Here is a 17,629-nt window from a genome sequence, read left to right as displayed (position 1 = left end):
TACTGGTCCGGTGTCTCCGAACCGGTGTACTGGCGTTCCTGTAGAGCCAAACGGGCTTTCCACGCACGGTCCTGGTCATGGAAGCGGTCGACCAGGACTTTCTTCAACTCGGTGTACGTCCGGTCCGGCTTCTGGGCATCAATGCGCATGAACACTTTCAACGCTTGACCTCCAAAATGGGATGGTATTGCTGCCAGCTTCGCGGTATCGGTCCACTGATTGGCCTTGGCAGCGCGCTCGAACAGCACGAACCAGTGCTGAATGTCCATATCGGAGTCATCGAACGTTGGCGGTTTCACAAACTTCAGGTTGGACTTCGGTATGGGCTGATGCGGTGTTTCGGTGATATAGACTGGACGCGGTTCAGCGGCAGCTTGACGCAACGGCGGTGTTGGACTCGGCGTTTGCGGCGACTTCTTGCGCCGTTCCTTTTCGAACGCCTTGGCCAGGGTATCCGCAAGCTGTTCCGGGTCCAGCACTATCAGATGTTGGTCAGCTGTTGGTGACCGCTCGGGGCGGTTGGCGCGGTATTCCGGAGACTGTCGGGAAACCACTGTTTCAGCCATCGGTGAGTTACTGCGACTACCGGACAGACGGGAGTTCTCTGCGGCCAGCTTCGCATTCTGGGCCTGCAGTTGGGCGATGTACGCAGACTGGTCCTGGAAAACACGTTCTTCCTTCGGGATGGACGAACGGCTCTGGGCGGTTGGCAACACCGCAGAAATGGCGCTGCCCGCGGCTTTGATGGCGGATGAAAGGAAATTTCGGACTGTGGCCAATGATTTGCCACTCTGGATGGACCCGATTGAAGAGTCGGATGATCGGCGGGATTGTTGAGAATGAGCTCGCGGAGGTTCGGCGTGAATGTCAGCCACGGTGATGATAGGGTCGGGATTCATCCTGGGACTGGAGACTGCACTTACTTGCTGGCCCGGTGTATTCCGTGCGTGCTGATCTTGACGGCGAAAGGGCTGTGGTTCTTTATCGGCCATGGACATGATAGACGACGGACGCGGATGGCTGATCGGTGCAGGTTCGAATCCGTAGCGGACGGGTTCCTTCTTGTTACGCGTTGGCTTCGACATGGTTTCTGAACGCCGATGAATCGTGAACGTGATTGGCCCAAAACACTTCGAGCGGGGTAATTCTCAAATCCGATTGGTCGGTCACTGGCTCCGCCTCTTCTCGAGTCCGTGGTAGACGTTACGTGAATGTAGGGAAAAACTTCGGAAACCTTCGCGGTTTTGACTCGGTGGTTTCTTTCCGCTGGTGGAAATGATGCCAGAAATAAACGGCAAAATTAAATATCGGTTCCAGGATAAAATCGGAAAGGAAGATGCGGAAGATTGAGTGCTTCGGATAATGGTTCCTAGATTATTCCTCGCTGCGAGCTGGTAGGCTCAAGCAACGCGGTAACAACTAGAGGCTTGCGTTCCCCTATGTTACAGGTGGTGGTGTATGACGGTCCCGTAATGGGAAGATCAGACGGAAAAGACAAACGGGAATAAAACTGCGGTTTTATTCGTATACAAAAACATCATCGGAAGGCACAAATCTGCGCGAATCGTAATGCGCAGGAAAATCATAAAAATCAGGGAAAAAATGCAAAATCAGAATATGATCTCATAATCGAAAAAGCATACTCGACTCGCTCGGATAAGCCGCCGAGGAGAATCGAAACAGGGAAATGTGCACGATGCGTCATCTACTCTAAAAATGCTCACAATTTTGTCAGAACAGTTCATGGCACAAAAGCCACAAATCGTTTGCCTGGGTTTTAACTTTTTACGAATCTCGCAGCTGTTCCTGAGGATTTCGCGAACCATATTCCAAAATTTGACGTATTTTATTATTTTTTTAGTCTGAATAAATTTGGACTGCCTGTCTGTACGATCCGTATCCTACCAGCTGGTGCAATGGGGACCAAGGAGCCTGCGCAGGGTGCTGATGGCAGCCGATCGTTCGCGGTTGGGGATCTTATCATGTCTTGTGATCCCTTTGTCTGGGTTCTGGAGAGCAGCGCTTATAGGACGCGCTGTGCTAATTGTCTGCAAGAAAGCCAGGATCTACGGACCTGCTCGGGGTGCAGGCTGCACCGTTACTGTGACGTTGCCTGTCAGGTGTGGCGTCTGTTTGCAAATTCTCCTAGTTTTCTTACTCGTACTTGTTAGCTGTAATCTGTCTGGTTATGTGACGGGTTATTGTCGCACTGGAACAAGCGCGGTGATAAAATCAAAACGGGACGAAAAATATAAAACCGCGGCACTGTCATTTTGTTTAGTCGGCTGATTGGAAAGCAGAGCATAAAGTGGAATGCGCCCTGCTGAAGAAGAAGGGGACGGGCAGCGGCATGGAGACGGCGCGTGGGCCGTCAAACTGTGGCACACGGTACACTATGGACATATCCCCCGATCTCATTGCCAAGGTGGACAACAAGATCAAGGTATTTCTGTCGTATTTTTGACAGTACTACGTGAGCTATAATTTGTTATTGCCTTAACTTGCGGTAATTTCTAATGACCGACAGTCTCTTTTTAGCTAAACGCGGTAGTCGATGTGCCTGGATTGGGTCCGAAATCAGCCAAAGAACTGTGGAACACGCTCCCGTCTAACCCGAAATCACCGCGCATAAATGTCACGTACCGCGGGAGGTCAGTTATTCCGCAACGCTCGAGGATCCTGATGTGATGAGACTGAGAGTGTGTGTTTTGTAGATCGGAGGAAGTGATGCGGCAGTTGGGCATTGACGTTCCCGAGATGATGAGTTACTCTGGGAAAATCGCCTACAATTCCATGGCCATCATTGATACGGTGAAGGAGACTGCCCCCATTGGTCTGGCACTGTATCCCCCGGTATCGGAACAGCTCATGACGCCGGTGTGCTGGGATATGAATGTGGTGTTGAGCTTCCGCGGACGACGTTTGGTTATCCATGCTGTGGAGGATATTCCCAATTATGTCGGGTTCAAGGACGTAAGTCCTGTCGATAAAATTCAAAGATTACTTTTTTTGTTTTTATGTAATAATTTAATGGGCAACATCCAGTGCACTTATGACTGCGCTTTCGCAGGTTCACGCTAATTTGAATTTTAAATAATGAAATTTTGAATTGATTTAGAAAATGATTGGGGGAAAACAACTCGTCAAAATAAAAAAAATCTGTGTAATTATTTTTTGCTTATGTTTTGATGGGATTTCGCCAATGTGATGTGCTTCTATGCGTTTATTTGCAGTTACGGTACGCTGATATTCAGGAACCGTTTTTTCTGACACGAGCCGGACGTCGCCTGGAATTCGAGAAGATGTACGGACATCCGTGCACTTGCCGGAAGTGCACCCCCGAATATGTAAAAATCAAAAGAATTTGCTGTACAAATTTATAAAATTTCCTGCTGGCTGCGTTTAACGGCAGTTACCTTGTGTTATAGGAGGCCGATATAAATCCGTTGAAATGCGTGACCATTGGATGCGCAAATCGTATTCCGAGCGACGACCGCGCTCTGCAACCCTGTGCCAGATGCGGAGCGCTCAATGGAGAACGGCTTTCGCAGTTCCGTCGTTTCATGCAGCAGCACGAGACCATTAAGACGGGCTATTCGAAGGAGTTGCACGGGGCCATGGTCATCGATCTCCTGCAAGAAATGGACGCTGCCGACATCCTGCAGCCGGATGCGCATATCCGCTACGTGTGTGGCTGGGAATGGCCGCGGATGCTGTACAACGAGAACCGTTTTGAAGAAGGCTGGAAGCTGATGAAGGAGCTGATTGTCTGTGCACGGTAAAAAATATTACTTTAGGTGGCGTGTCGTTGTAGGAGTAAGGACCGTATTCCTTTCCAATTTCTGTCACATTTATCATTAAAAAATAATCAGCATTTATCATTTATCCTTAAAAACATTCTATATAAAGAAGACAAATCGATTATGACAGGTTGTTAAATTATTACTTTTATTGGTCTCGTTTTCAGGAACATTTATCCGAAATACCATGCGTTTCGCGCCATGGTTCTGGCACTGGCTGGAGTATCGTCCGCTTTGGCTCTAATGAATCGCGTAATGGAAAAAATCAATCAGCTGACCGGCGCGGAGAAGCAACAACTGAAAACCTCGTCGGACACCGCGAGTCGGATATTGCTGGGTTATTCCCGGGAAGCGCGGGACATCTTTGTCCTGCTGTATGGGGAGCCATCCAAGGAGGCTACCGCCGGCAAGAATTTCCTAGCACGCACCAGTAGTTATGTGCGCCACACGCAGAAAATGTGTCAGAAGCGAAAGTAGCCTAGACGGTCCGTCGTCTATTTTGTCTCCAGTAGTTTTCTCGACGAATAGGTTCTGTTTTTCTTTGTTGTTTCCTTCATCTTGGGCTGAAGATAAAAACCTTGCCTACAAGATTTGGTTGGGAATGTAAGAGAAACGGTCGCTTGTAAAATCAGACTCAACGCACTGTACGTTACCAATATTCTGATTTGTCGTCTGTACCGATCAGTTTTATGGTTGTAGTAAAATTCCTCTCCGTGGAAATTTAGTTGTAGTAAAAATAAAAATTGGTCGTAGTAAAAGAAATTAATAAAAGGAAAGAAATTACACACACTCCACGCATAAATCCCCACTGGCAGCATGTGGTTAATTTCGCCTGGCACACATGTCAGTTAAACATCTTATTAGAGCACTCCTTCTAATTGCTAATTAATCATGCTCAGTGCATAATGGAACGATAACAGCATTACACTCAATTTAGGAAAAAGACAACGTTAACACCCATTATTTGCTGCCGCGAGAAGCCTGTTCGATGGCACGCATTTTTTCTGCCACCTGCATAAACATAACGCGACCGGTCAAAACCTCTTTTGACGTCTTTCCAAACAGCACAGACAAGATATCCGTAGCTTCGTCATAGTATTTGATGGCGAGGGAGCACACCTCCATGGCTACTGTTTCCGGCTCCTTTTTCGCCGGTTTCAACTGCTGCTCCGAGCCGCTCAGCACGCGTCGGTGCAGTCCTAGAACGGCTGACTTCCCCGCTGACATCAGTAAAATTGCACGCATAACCGCATACTTGGGATGGATCTTCCTAAAGGCAACCCAATATGCCCATTTGCTTTATAAATTTACATTCCGAAATGACAAAATTTGCCGCACACAAGCAACCATCTCCTGCGTCATCTTCCAACCTTCTTCAAACCGGTCTTCATTGTAATGTTTCTCCGGTAATTCCCAACCGTAGACGTAGCGGATATGCGCATCCGCCTGCAGGATGCCGGCAGCGTCCAGTTCTTTACAGAACTCCATAAAAATTCCCCCTGGAAGCTTCAGCAAATAACGCGCCATAATGGTCTCGTGCAGCTGGATGAACCGACGGAACTGCATCAGCCGATCACTGTTGATGGCACCACATTCCGAGCAGGGTTGATGCGCACGGCTGTCGCTGGGAATTCGGTTCGTGCAGCCCACCGTTACGCAGCGTAACGGATTAATCTCAGCATCCTAAGAACAACCGCACACCGGAAATTATTAGACAAAAACCAAGCGCAGCCGATAATAGACATTCGGATGTTGGTACAGTAAATACCGTACGTATTCTTCCGTACATCGGCGACACGTACACGGATAACCGAAACGCCTCTCAAATCTAGCGCGGCGTTCCACCCGTGTCAGACAGAATGGCTCCCGATTGTCGCTGTATCGCAGCTGCAAGAGTCACAAATTTTAAAAGTAGCCCGTTAAACAGCCATAAAACGTTTCTGAGCTGAAACCATATGCATATTTGCGAAACTTCGAAAGGTATGCCAGTGATTCTGCGGAAAACGAAGAGGTTATTAACTTATCACCGTTATCTGTGGACCTGTGGTTACTGCATCCTAAGCGCCATAAACCTGTTCCTGTTAGACGGTTGTACGCGACTACGTACATCTTTAAGTATATTCCTGAATGTTTTCAACGGCATGTATAACCAGCCGGCGTCCGCGGCAGTTCAGCACCACATTGATGTCCCAGCACACCGGTGTCATGTGGCGCGGTGGTGCCTGCGGGTACACTCCCAAGCCGATGGGCTCGCCAGCGCCAGAAAACGTATCGTAGATGGGCAGAATGTTGTAACGCAGAATCCCGTAGTACGCCAGAAACTCTGTGGCTGGTAAGCCGTCTATCAGGGAATTTCGCGCCTCCATTGCGGATAGTCTATAAACAGGACGAGCAGCCTTGACAAAATTTGGTCTATACATGGTGAATCAGAGATATATATGCTCCATGCTTACGCTGGACGCAGCTCATCTTCGACTTCCGCTTGCGAGGGATTCGCTGGCAGTATGAACAGCAGATCTTTGGCCGATTTCCGACCGATTCCCGGAATGTCCATCATCGTGTTCAACTGGAAAAGAATAAATCGGGAGATTACGAGTTGCATACCATTAAACAGGCGTTACCAAGAACAGCGAACATATTTTCTTTTAATGCTGCTGCGTGTCGTAAGTTTTATTTTAGATTAACAAGATTATATTCACAGGCTCCGATGCTTCATGATCTTTGGCCAAACATACGAAGTATTCTCAAATCTCAGTTACCATAAACAGCTTCTGTGCCTTGTACAATACGATGATCCTACCCTGATTTTATTGGCCAACTTGGCAATCATACCCGTAGGCACAGCATAGTTGCCTGATACCGTTTCTCTCAAAGACCAATGCTCGGTTCCCGGGCGCGTTCCCGTGAGCGTCTTCAGCAGGGCACATTCCAATTTGTGTTCCACTTTCCAGTCAGCCGTCTGTATTAAACCAACCACACAAACACGCTGACTACATAGTACATACAGCGTAACAGCGAACTTGCAAACCGCTGTGGACACTTGGGCCTCCAACATACTTAATCGAAATTTCCAAGTAATGTACAGTCTACACTACTGCTAGCGTGCAGCGCAATCAAAAACAGGCTCTACAGATGCGCTGACAAATTGTTGTAAAATCCAGGCTTACACGCTCTCAGTTTCGTTTTCTAACTGCATAACAATTCAAAGCATCGCAGAGCTTCTCACACCTCAAAGTATTCACCGTACCTGACAGACTGAATTACAGTAGCGATGCAGTTGGCACCCCGAACATGTTCGAAGTTCCTGGCTTGCCTGGAAGCAGTAAGCGCAGCGCACCCTGTACACGCTGCTCTCCAGTACCCACACCAACGGATCACAGGACATTACCATGTCACCAACAAAGTAACATGGTCTGGCGCCGCTTGTCGGAGAATCCATTTTCAGTCTCGTGATTAACGCGAATGATCAGCGATTCAAGTCCAAAACATCATGGACAGAGCGGCGTTCAAAAACTTAGCACACTCATTAAACCGAAAACTTGGGGGTTTATCAGAGATAAGTGTGTCAAATTAAGCCGAATAACCGAATAACCGAATCATACACTATAAAGTGTGACAGAAAATTCATTAAAACCAGAATATCCCAAGCCGCCAGGATGGAGCACAACAGTGTACGGCTTCTTGGATTTGCTACTGTATTGGAGCAGTCAGCGCCTTCGTAGGAACTAGGAAGCAAAACTAAATCTGGCAACGTGCGAAATTAAAAACAATGGAGAAATGAGCCGAGTAATGTAAGTGCCTCCGGAATAGAAATACTCAACCAGAACTACTTCAGTATCAAATTATCAATGTAGTTCTATCGATGTTGTGCTGCTAGCCTGCAAGGGGCCATCCATAAATTAGGTAACGCCAAAATTCTCGGTTTTGAATACTCCCCTCCCCCTGTGTCACCAATGCTAACAAAAGTGAAATCCCCTCCCCTAAGCGTCACGTAATAAAATCAAAACCCGTCCATAAGCTTTACCATTGTGACGTCATAATTGTAACATAACGTAACAAATTTTTTAAAGCCCCCTCCCTTCGTCATAAATATTAAATGGTAACGTTTCAAAGACTCCCCCCTCCCCTTGCTTGCGTTACGTAATCTATGGATGGTCCCCAAGGCATCTGGCATCAGTGGCATGCCGATGCGTATCGTATATTAAATTTGCGTGCTGTGCTCAGTGTGCTGTATGTACTTGTACTGTACTCCAGCTGCCAGAGTTGTGCCCGCCAGCCGCGCCAGGTGGTGATAGTGTGTAAAAGCCGAACTTTGTGGGTTTTGCGCACACTGGCTCAAATACAATTCAGTTAGTGGAGCTTTATATCTGTCTTCTCTCGGATCGATCAATGCCATTCAATGGTAGCGTTATTTTTTTCCCTTTAATGTTTTGATTATTAGCTAAAGTTTTAAACACCACATTCAGAAACATTACAAAACAAAGTGCAAAGTAAATAGCATTAAAAAGCCGTCCGAACGTTACGGACAACGCCATTTTCCCCTTGTATTTCAAATGCTAAACTATAATAACAGAAAACTATAACAACAGCAAAAACTCAGGACACAAAAATCTATAATAACAGCAAAAACACAGAATACGGGACACAGAAAACTATAATAACAGCTCGTTACAGCTGTTTGGATCAATTGGATGTACACGCTTGCCGAATATATTGGTATTTCCGGCGCTTTTCATCTTCCACTTTCCTAACGTTATCGTTGCCATTTAACCCGAGAGAAGACAGAAACGCTGTATACTCACTCGATCGAGCTTTCGGCACAAACCAACAGCGATTCGTACTGGGCAATCGTTCAAAAAATTTTCAGTGATGCTGTTGGGAGCACTTCCAGCCAGACTGCGTTGTCCTTCGTGCTGACAGCTCGCAGCGGCGCCTGGCTCGAAATGTCGGATTGGCTAATTTCGATTGAATGTTAATAGTTACCTTGTACGAGTACGGAGTACTTATATGTTGTTTTGCGGTTTTCTTGTCCATAATCGACAGGAAAGTCGGTCGTGTTTGGGAATTATTATTGCAACTTAGATCATGGCCGACAAGAAAAAACGCTGTCCCAATAAGAAACTTCAGTATAACACTGCCAGAAAGCAGATAACTAGTTCGGCTAATTAAACAACACCATCGAAAAGTATTCCTATAACAGGTTTTTAAAGCAATCCTTTACCTTAAAAAAAACATAGCGCAACGCTAAATCTAGCAGAACGGCATCAACCAGCAACTATTTTGTGGTGCGAAGAATCTGCTGGATGTGGAGCAGTTTCCTATCTGCCTGCTTACAATCCGCATCGCATTTTTGGACTACCTTAGACTGCTCACCAAATATTTTTACAAAAATGCTCCTAGCTTCACTACAGTAATCCATATTGACAGCCACCACTTCATTCGCTGATGCTTCCAGCTTCCTATCTGCCGGCCTCGACGTGTGGTCCATTCCACTGATCAGCATCTGATGGTGGAGAGCATCAACGGCAGTCAGTCCCGCAGAAAGCAACAGGCGAGCGCGGAACACTGCATACTTTGGATATATCTTCCTGCAGACAATCTATATTGCATATTCGAATACTGATCCACCAACCATACTCAGGACAAAAATAATTTACCGCACACAGTCGACCAACTCCTTCGTCATTTTCCAACCGTCTTCAAAACGGTTATCCGCGAAATATTTCTTCGGCAATTCCCAGCCGCAGACATAGCGGAAATGCGCATCGGGCTGCAGGATGCCAGCAGCGTCCATCTCCTGGCAGAGCTGCATGGCCAGGACGTCCTGGAGCTCCAGTGAGTACCGCGTCGTGTTGGTCTCAAACTGCTGGATGAACCGCCGAAACTGTTGTAGCCGGTCGCCGTTCAGGGCGCCGCATTCCGAGCAGGCTTGCAGTGCACGACTGTCACTGGGAATCTGGTTCATGCAGCCCACCGTTACGCAGCGTAACCGGTTAATCTCGGCATCCTAATATAAATCGTGTAATTTAAATACTTGTAAATGTAAGAAGAATCAGGCGTGAAGATGTTACATATTCTGGCGTGCATCGGCGACAAGTGCACAGATAACCGTAACGTTCTTGAAATACAGCTCGACGCTCGGCTCTTGTCCGGCAGAAAGGTTCCTGTAGGTCACTGTACCGCAGCTGCAAAACGCGCGATTGATACGAGCTTCATTAAACTGCATTTTTGAATATTCGCTACAATCGGTTGTATTTAACATTTTAACCCGAAATGGCAAATGCAATGCATAATGAATTACTGAGTCTCAGTAGTGGTAAATCTGGTGATCCGAGAAAGAGCATGCGACTAACATCTCGCAGTCCGGTATACTGTGGAATGTCTTCCGCGGCATGGATGACCAGTCGCCGTCCCTGGCGGTTCAGCTCCACATTGATGTCCCAGCAGACCCGCGTCATCCGTCGCGGCGGTGCCTGCGGATACACTGCCACGCCGCACGCGGTTCCCAGCACGTCGTACATGTTCAGAGCACTATAGCGGAGAGTTGCGTAACAGGCCACAAAGACTTCGGCTGGTACGCCCGTTAATATGCTCTCCGGATCCCAAGCGGAGACTCTAAGAACACACCTGTTAAGAACCAAGGTTCACTGTTTACACTTTCAGAAAGCAAGCAGAATACCCTGGTAACAGCTGCCGTTCGATTTCTGATTGTGCGGGATTTGTTGGCAGCTTGAGCAAAAGATCGCTAAAAGATTTCCGGCCCACTTCCGGGATGTCCATCATCGGGTTTAACTACAGATACATACAGTAAAGTGCGCACAGAATACGTATACTTCTACGAGCAGAATTCATAATAGTGCTCTCCATCTCTTTAGTACAATACAGTATTTCCACTTTCCAGCCATGATTGAAATTTCTTGCTAGACGATCACCCTAACCGAAAATGAGCTACCTATCTGCTCTGAGGCGAGTTAAATTAAGATGAAATTTAAAAAATTAAATATTTTCCCCTCTCTTGCAGAACTGAGATCACAGACTTAGCAAATTACGAAATTGCCCGATATCATTCACAGCACCCTGTCATAACAAAATTAAGGATTCAGCTCAAAGAACGCTACAGATAAATTCCTGTTAAGTGACTTACTTTGATTTTGTTGACCAGCTTGGCGACGAACTCTCGCGGCACGTCCAGCTTGTACGGCATGCTGCTGTCGCGCGCCATCTTCGTATTGCCAACAGGCGCCGTCTTCAGTACGGCGCATTCCAGATTATGTTCCAGCTTCCAGTCAGCAGCCTACATGAAAAGCCCGATGTGGTTGATTTCTTCTGACTTGTTAATCCATCTTTACAATGAGCGACCATAAACGGTGACTGTCTCGGTAAATTTACGAATTTCGCTTGTGAAATTAGTTCGCAGAACGTCCCGCATGGCGCATGCCGTCAGCAGCCCTGATGGTCGATAAAAAGAGGAAAATATCCTAGACGTTATACCTGACAAGCCACGCTACAATAGCGGTGGAGTTTACATCCCGAACAGGTTCGTAGTTCCTGATTTTCTAGCAGACAGTAGGCGCAACGAGTTTCATAGGCGCTCCTCTCCAGCGCCCACACCAAGGGCTCACAGCAAAGTACGACATCGCCGGCCTTGAATGAACGGCAAGCGTCCTGCACAGCCTCCTTTGTACCCATCATGAATCCACGGCTTTGAATAAGATGTACTAACAAGTAACAATGAACAATCGTAGAATAAAATCTAAAATAACTGGCCGAGAGACGGTAAGCTGACACCTACTGCAAATTTGCGAGAGATCTGGTGTGTAAAACTAAATCGTACTGGTACTACTTAATAGTAACTGGAGAATCCAAACCAGAGTGCAGTAACAGGCTTACAGCTGCCTGCCAGAGGTGGTTGCAAGGAGCAGTAACAGCTGACTGGTTAACCTAATTCCTACGTAGAGTTGAAGCTTGAAGAGTTGAAGTGTGGCACGTGCGAAGTGATTGGATCAACGAAACACAAACCACGAAATTTAATACGAGTTTGAATTTAATTGGATCGTACTTAACAGCGACTTTTTGCCAGTTATTTGGTTTCGAATGGTTACCTAGTTAATTGGGGTACTAGAACTAGTAACTTCTGACTTGTGCCATGGAGACCAAGAAGACTACGCAGGACGCTCTAGAAAGCCGTTCGTTTGCAGTTGGGGATCTTGTAATGTCGTTTGATCCGTTTGTTTGGGTAATGGAGAGGAGTGCTTATAAAACACGTTGCGCCTACTGTCTGCAAGAAAGTCAGGAACTACAAACCTGTTCGGGATGCAAACTGCACCGCTACTGTAGCGTTGAATGTCAGGTGTGCTTATGGAAGCATCATACGGCGATTTCTGCCTGTATCTATCCTTTAGTTGCTCAGTTCGCATGACGAGATGTTGTTACACGTAAACCGAACTAGTTTCATAGTTTTGCGAAAAGTTAGTCGAGAGAATTCTTAAAATTACGATGGGTATTTTTCTTATCTAGACAGCTGACTGGAAGGTGGAGCACAAAACTGAATGCGCCTTGCTAATGAAGATCGGGCTGGGCACTGGCATTGAGAGGAAGCCTGATCCCTCTGGCTGCGGTATTCGGTTCAGTTTGGACGTACCCACAGATCTCATTGCCAAGATTGTGAACAAGATCAAGGTATTTCTTCAATAAATTTTTTAGAATACCAGACAGGTTGTGCTGGTCTTACTGTAGGTTTTTTAAACCTATTTTGTAGAGCTGCTCAAAAGCGGATTTTGCATACGAAACACTCATCTGTATTATCAACCATTCTAGCGCTTAAACGCTAAGATAAGCACTTGAAAAGAGCAGCTGCCGAATGCGAGGAACATTCTCCTCAGCTGGCTCAGCAGCTAACGAGATCGAGTCAGCAGACTCCCGTAACACTCCATTATTCTCACTGTTACTTACTCAGTGTATTTTCAGCTGAATGCGGTGACCGATGTGATTGGATTGGGCCTGAAATCAGCCAAAGAGATGTGGGACATGCTGCCGTCTAATCCGAAATTCGCGCGCATGGACATCAAGCATCATCGGGGGTCAGTGGTTGCTTAAAGCCTTAACGCTCCCTAGCGGTTGCACGGGATTCTTGTTCCCCGGAATAGGCATGTTCGTTTACAGACTAGATGTTATGCAACGAGAGTTTGGCCTTGACCTACCCGAAATGGAAACGTATGCTGCGAAAATCGGTTACAATATCATGAACATCGTGGATATGCCGATTATGGCACCCATTGGTATGGCACTGTTTCCCCCGGTGTCCCCCCAGCTTATGACGCCGGTGTGCTGGGATGTGAATGTCGTGTTGAGCTTCCGCGGACGCCGCTTGTTCCTCCGTGCTGTGGAGGATATTCCGAATTACACCGGACTAAAGGATGTAAGGGATATGCTACAGGCGATTTGTACCGCCACTTTGTGCCAACATAGTCACGATTAAGGACCATGACTAGAGAAATTGTACCAAATTTGTTTGCATATACGTGAACTTTCGCTTCGGCGCATTTCCAAAGCCATTTTGCGTCGCTTTTAAGACATTCTGTAGACAACTGATTTGCATACACTGTAGACTACTGGTGTACAAGCTTGTCGACAAATTGAGTATGTAAAGGCACAGGTAGAGCGATGTTGACGCTAACCAGGGCACATTTTCCGGGTCCAAATTCAGAAAATTCCCATCTTTTGCAGGGAAGTAGTTTATACCCATAGTATAATTAAAAAAATAATTTCATGTGCTGACACTCAAGGGCGTGGCCAGCAAAAATAAATGAATATCATAATACTACATACTAATGATACTATTACAATGCGCTGTTGCAGTACTCGTACAGGCCATTTTCGTACTGTAATAATAATTCAGAAAAATCTTCTCTTTTGCTGAAGGGTACGAGTACTGAAAGTCTGAACGACTTCGAAATGCTTAAAAAATAATTTCATGTGCAAATGTTAATAAGGCGCCGCCAACCATTACAAATTTACAAAAATAGACTACGGATACAACAGTTCTGCAGGTATTCGTCTATTCGAGCACATTTTCATTCTATTTCGTTTTTATTAACTGACCTATCTTCTGATAACTATATTGTTTTAGGTTTGCTATGCCGCGTACCCGTGCTTTGAGACAAGATTAGTTTGCTAATTAATAAAATTTCAGAAACACAATGTTGTCCATATGTTTGCCGTCCCATTCAGCTGCAATATTAGTGTACTCGTAGTCTCGTACCTGTAATCTGTTTTTAAAACTGTTATTCTGGGCGAAGCCCTCTGCACATGCAATAAATTTTTTAAGCATTTCGCATTTGTACACAACCGTTCGGCAGAAGACTACATAAACAGCTTGTGCAGTGCATTGTAATACTTGTATGTATGTAGCGTTACGGTGTTCATTTATTTTTTTCTGGCCACGCCCATGAGTATCAGCACATGAAATTATTTTTTAATTACACTATGGGTATTTACTAATTTCCTGCAAAAGATGGGAATTTCTGAATTTGGACCCGGAAAATGTGCCCTGGTAAGTTGGCGCATGATTCGCATGAATGATGGCCACTACACTTCGTTTATCTTAAAAGGGAAAGTTTTCAACTTGTCGCGCGATTCACTGCCCGCACATAGTATCCTTTTGAAACCCGAGAAACCTTTTGCAATATAACAAATTCCATAAATTCCAGGGAATCTAATGATACTATGTGCGGCCAGTGAATCGCGCGCCCAGTTGAAAGCTTTCCCTCGTTAATACCGAAATGCGCGAAGCAGTTAGATTGTCCCTTACTTGCACAGTTGCACCAGTCGCTTTCTAGTCACCATCTACAATTAATCTCTTTCAAATATCTGGCGTGCACCAAGCCAACAGCCAGCCAAATGCATGTTACGTGTTTAAACAGTGTGGCGTGGCGCGTCGTAATATGGATTTGAGCGTAACCCGTAAATTTGCAATGTTCGCTGTACTTGCGAATACTCAATTTGCCGACTAGCTTGTACCCTTATGTGATCGATTTATTTCTTGCAGCTACGGTGCAATGAAATTATGATGACGGACCCGTTCTCTCTTACACGTGCCGGGCGCCGTACTACGTTCAAGAATCTGCACGGATATCCGTGCACATGCCGGAAATGCACCACTCAATATGTAAAGATCAACAATATTCATTTGATTTTTTTCATATTAATGGTGTATAAAATACACTCCCTCCATTTAATGGCGACCATTTTGTCTTGTAGGAGGCAGAAATTAATCCGTTGAAGTGTACTACGGTTGGGTGCACGAATCGCATTCCGAGCGATGAGCGCGCTCTGCAGCCCTGTGCGGAATGCGGCGCACTTAACTCCAAACGATTGGCGGAGTTCCGTTGCTTCATGGAAGATCACGAGGAGATTATGACGGGCTTCCCGGCGCAACTGCACACAAGTATGACTGCCTCTCTCCTCGAAGACGTGGACGCTGCGGACATTCTGCAGCCGGATGCGCATTTCCGCTACGTCTGCGGCTGGGAATTGCCGCGGAAATTATTCGATGAGAACCGTTTTGAGGAGGGCTGGAAACTGATGCAAGAGTTGATCGTCTGTTCGCGGTAAGTAATCGTGAACGGCCTGGTCGCCGATTGGTAGACGACTGTAACCGCCCAGAACGTCAGGAAATGAATTGTACGCACAGTTCAAAATGACTTGTCACGAATTTTACAGTTAAGCAAAAGCGAATTTACTTGATTTTACAGTTAGGCAAAAGCGAAGTCCGGATGCGAATGTTACACTCATCCTGTTTCCCATCATAAACGCAATATTATTATTATTATTATTACATCAAGAGCAGACAACCCGATTAACGGAACTTCAACATCTGGTCGGTATAAAAGGAAAGCAACATTCGAATTACGACAGATCATTCGAAGAGCAAATTTGAAAAAACCAACACCATCAACAAAGCGTTGACGACGCTGAGTATCTGCATATTAACCTTTTGTATGCGCTCGAAAACGTCCCTTAAACGCATGGCCGACGTGCTTTCTCCGATCTTCTTCTTCGCTTTGGCTTCGATTCTCTTTGGCTTCCGGAGATTGTACCGCATTGTGACATCCGTGAAGTCAAATATGTCGACCAGGTACTGTGGAGGATGGCACGCTTCGTGGTTGTAGATCTTGTACAACCATACTGCCTCGGACTGCTTCCAACGGTCGTTCACCGGCAGGAAGCCGCAGGATGCGCAGTTTGTGGTACCGCTCGGGTGGTACCCGCTCCTCGTAATCAGAAATCGCCACAGTGCTTTCCGCTGTGCATTAGCCAGTTTGCCGCGCGAAGCCAAAGATGCCGGTGACCACGTATCCGACCCGTAGTCGAAGTGTAGCTGCACACAAGCATGGTAAAGGCTCCTACGCTGGGGCAGATCCAGGCCGTCTTTCACGTAGTTAATCTAATACTGGTAATGTGTGGACAAACTTTACGGCGAACGTATTGGACGGTTTAAGGGCTAGACATCCGCCGGATGTTATAAACGTCCGTACGTTTTAAACGGTTATAGACTAACCATGCGTCGGCATGCGAACAGGGAGTCAGGCTATTAAAAATAGCATGCATGCATTTACAGGAATATTTACCCGAAGTACAACGTGTCTCACGCTATGGAGCTGTCGTTGGCCGGCGTATCGGCGGCTTCGGCTCTCAAGAATCGGGTCCTGGAGAGGATTAAGCAGTTGAACGACGAGGAAAAGAAACAACTGAAAACCATGACGGACAGCGCGTGTCCCGTAATGCTGGATTATTGCCGCGAAGCACGGGACATCTTTGTCATGCTGTATGGGGAGGAGTCGAAGGGGGCTGTTGGTGGGAATATGCTGCTTGCCCGAACTGAGGGCTTTGTGCGCCAGATCGAGCAGGCTTTTCGTGGCCGACAGTAATGTGGACAGTTCGGTAGGTTGGTTTGCGTTGAACAACCTGTACTCATTTGTCTCCAGTAGTTTGTTCAGAAATTGGCGCGCTTCTCAACTGCTTGGCTTAATCCTGCTTTCAGTATGAAATACCTTTGTCTTGGAAAATGTAGTTGTTTATTTGGGAGCAGCTTTCGCTTTTGTTCATTCTCCTGTCGCACTGTACGTTCAGAAGTCTTGTTTTCTCATAGTAGTGACAAAGTTTCACGGCTACAATAAATAGATCATTGTCTGCTTTTTTAATACCATGAACAGAAAATTTATTTGATAAAACGACGGAATGCGATTAATTTCGTCCGACGAACAGATTACCAAGTTAAAAATAAATAATAATGCAGTGAAAAATTTTTCTCGTCAACAACAGAAGTTGTACAGTAATGCAAATTTATAAGAAAAGCGCTAAAAGAAATTTCGCAGGAAGACAACGATATTAAACAGGCCTTACTTGCGACCGCGGAAAGCTTGCATGATAAGGCATATTTTTGCTGCCGCCTGTGTACACACGGGATATCCGTTTTGAGACTCGGTACGTAAGATTATGTCCGACCACAACGCAACGTAAAACACATACTGGGTGGAGGCCGCAAGTGCAGCTGAAATAAGCCCTGTCATTCCCTCGTAGCTACAGTAATGGCTGTTGTTGGATGCGCAAATCGTGTTCCGCGCGACGACCGCGCTCTGCAACCCTGCGCCAAATGCGATGCCTTGAATGCAGAACGGTTGAAGCAGTTCCGTCGTTTCATGTAGCAACACGAGACCTTTAAGACGTGTATAAGAAGGAGTTGTACGGGGCCATGGTTATCGATCTCCTGAAGGAAATGGACGCTGCCGATATCCTGCAGCCGGATGCGCACATCCGCTACGTGTGTA

General features: G+C 46.3%; 4 protein-coding genes across 6 annotated transcripts; 2 read left to right on the top strand and 2 right to left on the bottom strand.

Moving 5' to 3' along the window:
- Positions 1-1,765: 1,765 nt before the first annotated feature.
- Positions 1,766-4,356, top strand: LOC129596092 (uncharacterized). The gene is made up of 7 exons (XM_055493266.1): positions 1,766-2,120; positions 2,282-2,443; positions 2,539-2,651; positions 2,715-2,973; positions 3,234-3,347; positions 3,429-3,778; positions 3,968-4,356. The coding sequence occupies exons 1-7, from the start codon at positions 1,917-1,919 to the stop codon at positions 4,275-4,277; spliced, it is 1,512 nt and encodes a 503-aa protein (XP_055349241.1). The 5' UTR covers positions 1,766-1,916; the 3' UTR covers positions 4,278-4,356.
- A 180-nt stretch (positions 4,357-4,536) lies between these two features.
- On the bottom strand, positions 4,537-7,586 carry LOC129596099 (uncharacterized). Of its 3 annotated transcripts, XM_055493279.1 has the most exons (7): positions 7,048-7,586; positions 6,601-6,759; positions 6,254-6,366; positions 5,908-6,176; positions 5,574-5,687; positions 5,139-5,483; positions 4,537-5,070 (listed from the first exon to the last, which is right to left on the bottom strand). In XM_055493279.1, exons 1-4 carry the CDS (start codon positions 7,237-7,239, stop codon positions 5,912-5,914), a joined length of 729 nt encoding a protein of 242 aa, XP_055349254.1. In that variant the 5' UTR covers positions 7,240-7,586; the 3' UTR covers positions 4,537-5,070; positions 5,139-5,483; positions 5,574-5,687; positions 5,908-5,911. The 3 variants fall into 3 exon arrangements, with proteins under 3 accessions (XP_055349254.1, XP_055349255.1, XP_055349253.1); XM_055493280.1 differs by having other exon boundaries at positions 4,537-5,483; positions 5,569-5,687; XM_055493278.1 differs by having other exon boundaries at positions 4,537-5,483.
- Positions 7,587-8,869: 1,283 nt separating this feature from the next.
- LOC129596093 (uncharacterized) lies at positions 8,870-11,603 on the bottom strand. Its single transcript, XM_055493267.1, has 7 exons — positions 11,292-11,603; positions 10,945-11,094; positions 10,480-10,592; positions 10,154-10,415; positions 9,872-9,985; positions 9,458-9,807; positions 8,870-9,388 (listed from the first exon to the last, which is right to left on the bottom strand). Exons 1-7 carry the CDS (start codon positions 11,490-11,492, stop codon positions 9,076-9,078), a joined length of 1,503 nt encoding a protein of 500 aa, XP_055349242.1. The 5' UTR covers positions 11,493-11,603; the 3' UTR covers positions 8,870-9,075.
- Positions 11,604-11,812: 209 nt separating this feature from the next.
- On the top strand, positions 11,813-16,987 carry LOC129596091 (uncharacterized). Its single transcript, XM_055493265.1, has 7 exons — positions 11,813-12,150; positions 12,318-12,479; positions 12,768-12,880; positions 12,963-13,218; positions 14,848-14,967; positions 15,060-15,409; positions 16,420-16,987. Exons 1-7 carry the CDS (start codon positions 11,947-11,949, stop codon positions 16,727-16,729), a joined length of 1,515 nt encoding a protein of 504 aa, XP_055349240.1. The 5' UTR covers positions 11,813-11,946; the 3' UTR covers positions 16,730-16,987.
- The last annotated feature ends 642 nt before the right edge of the window (positions 16,988-17,629 follow it).

The sequence above is a fragment of the Paramacrobiotus metropolitanus genome, unplaced genomic scaffold (assembly GCF_019649055.1).
Source record: "Paramacrobiotus metropolitanus isolate TYO unplaced genomic scaffold, Prichtersi_v1.0 Parri_scaffold0000086, whole genome shotgun sequence".
NCBI classification, from domain to species: Eukaryota; Metazoa; Tardigrada; class Eutardigrada; order Parachela; family Macrobiotidae; genus Paramacrobiotus; species Paramacrobiotus metropolitanus.
The sequence above is the reverse complement of the archived record's forward strand: the minus strand, read 5'-3'. Positions and strand labels throughout refer to the sequence as shown.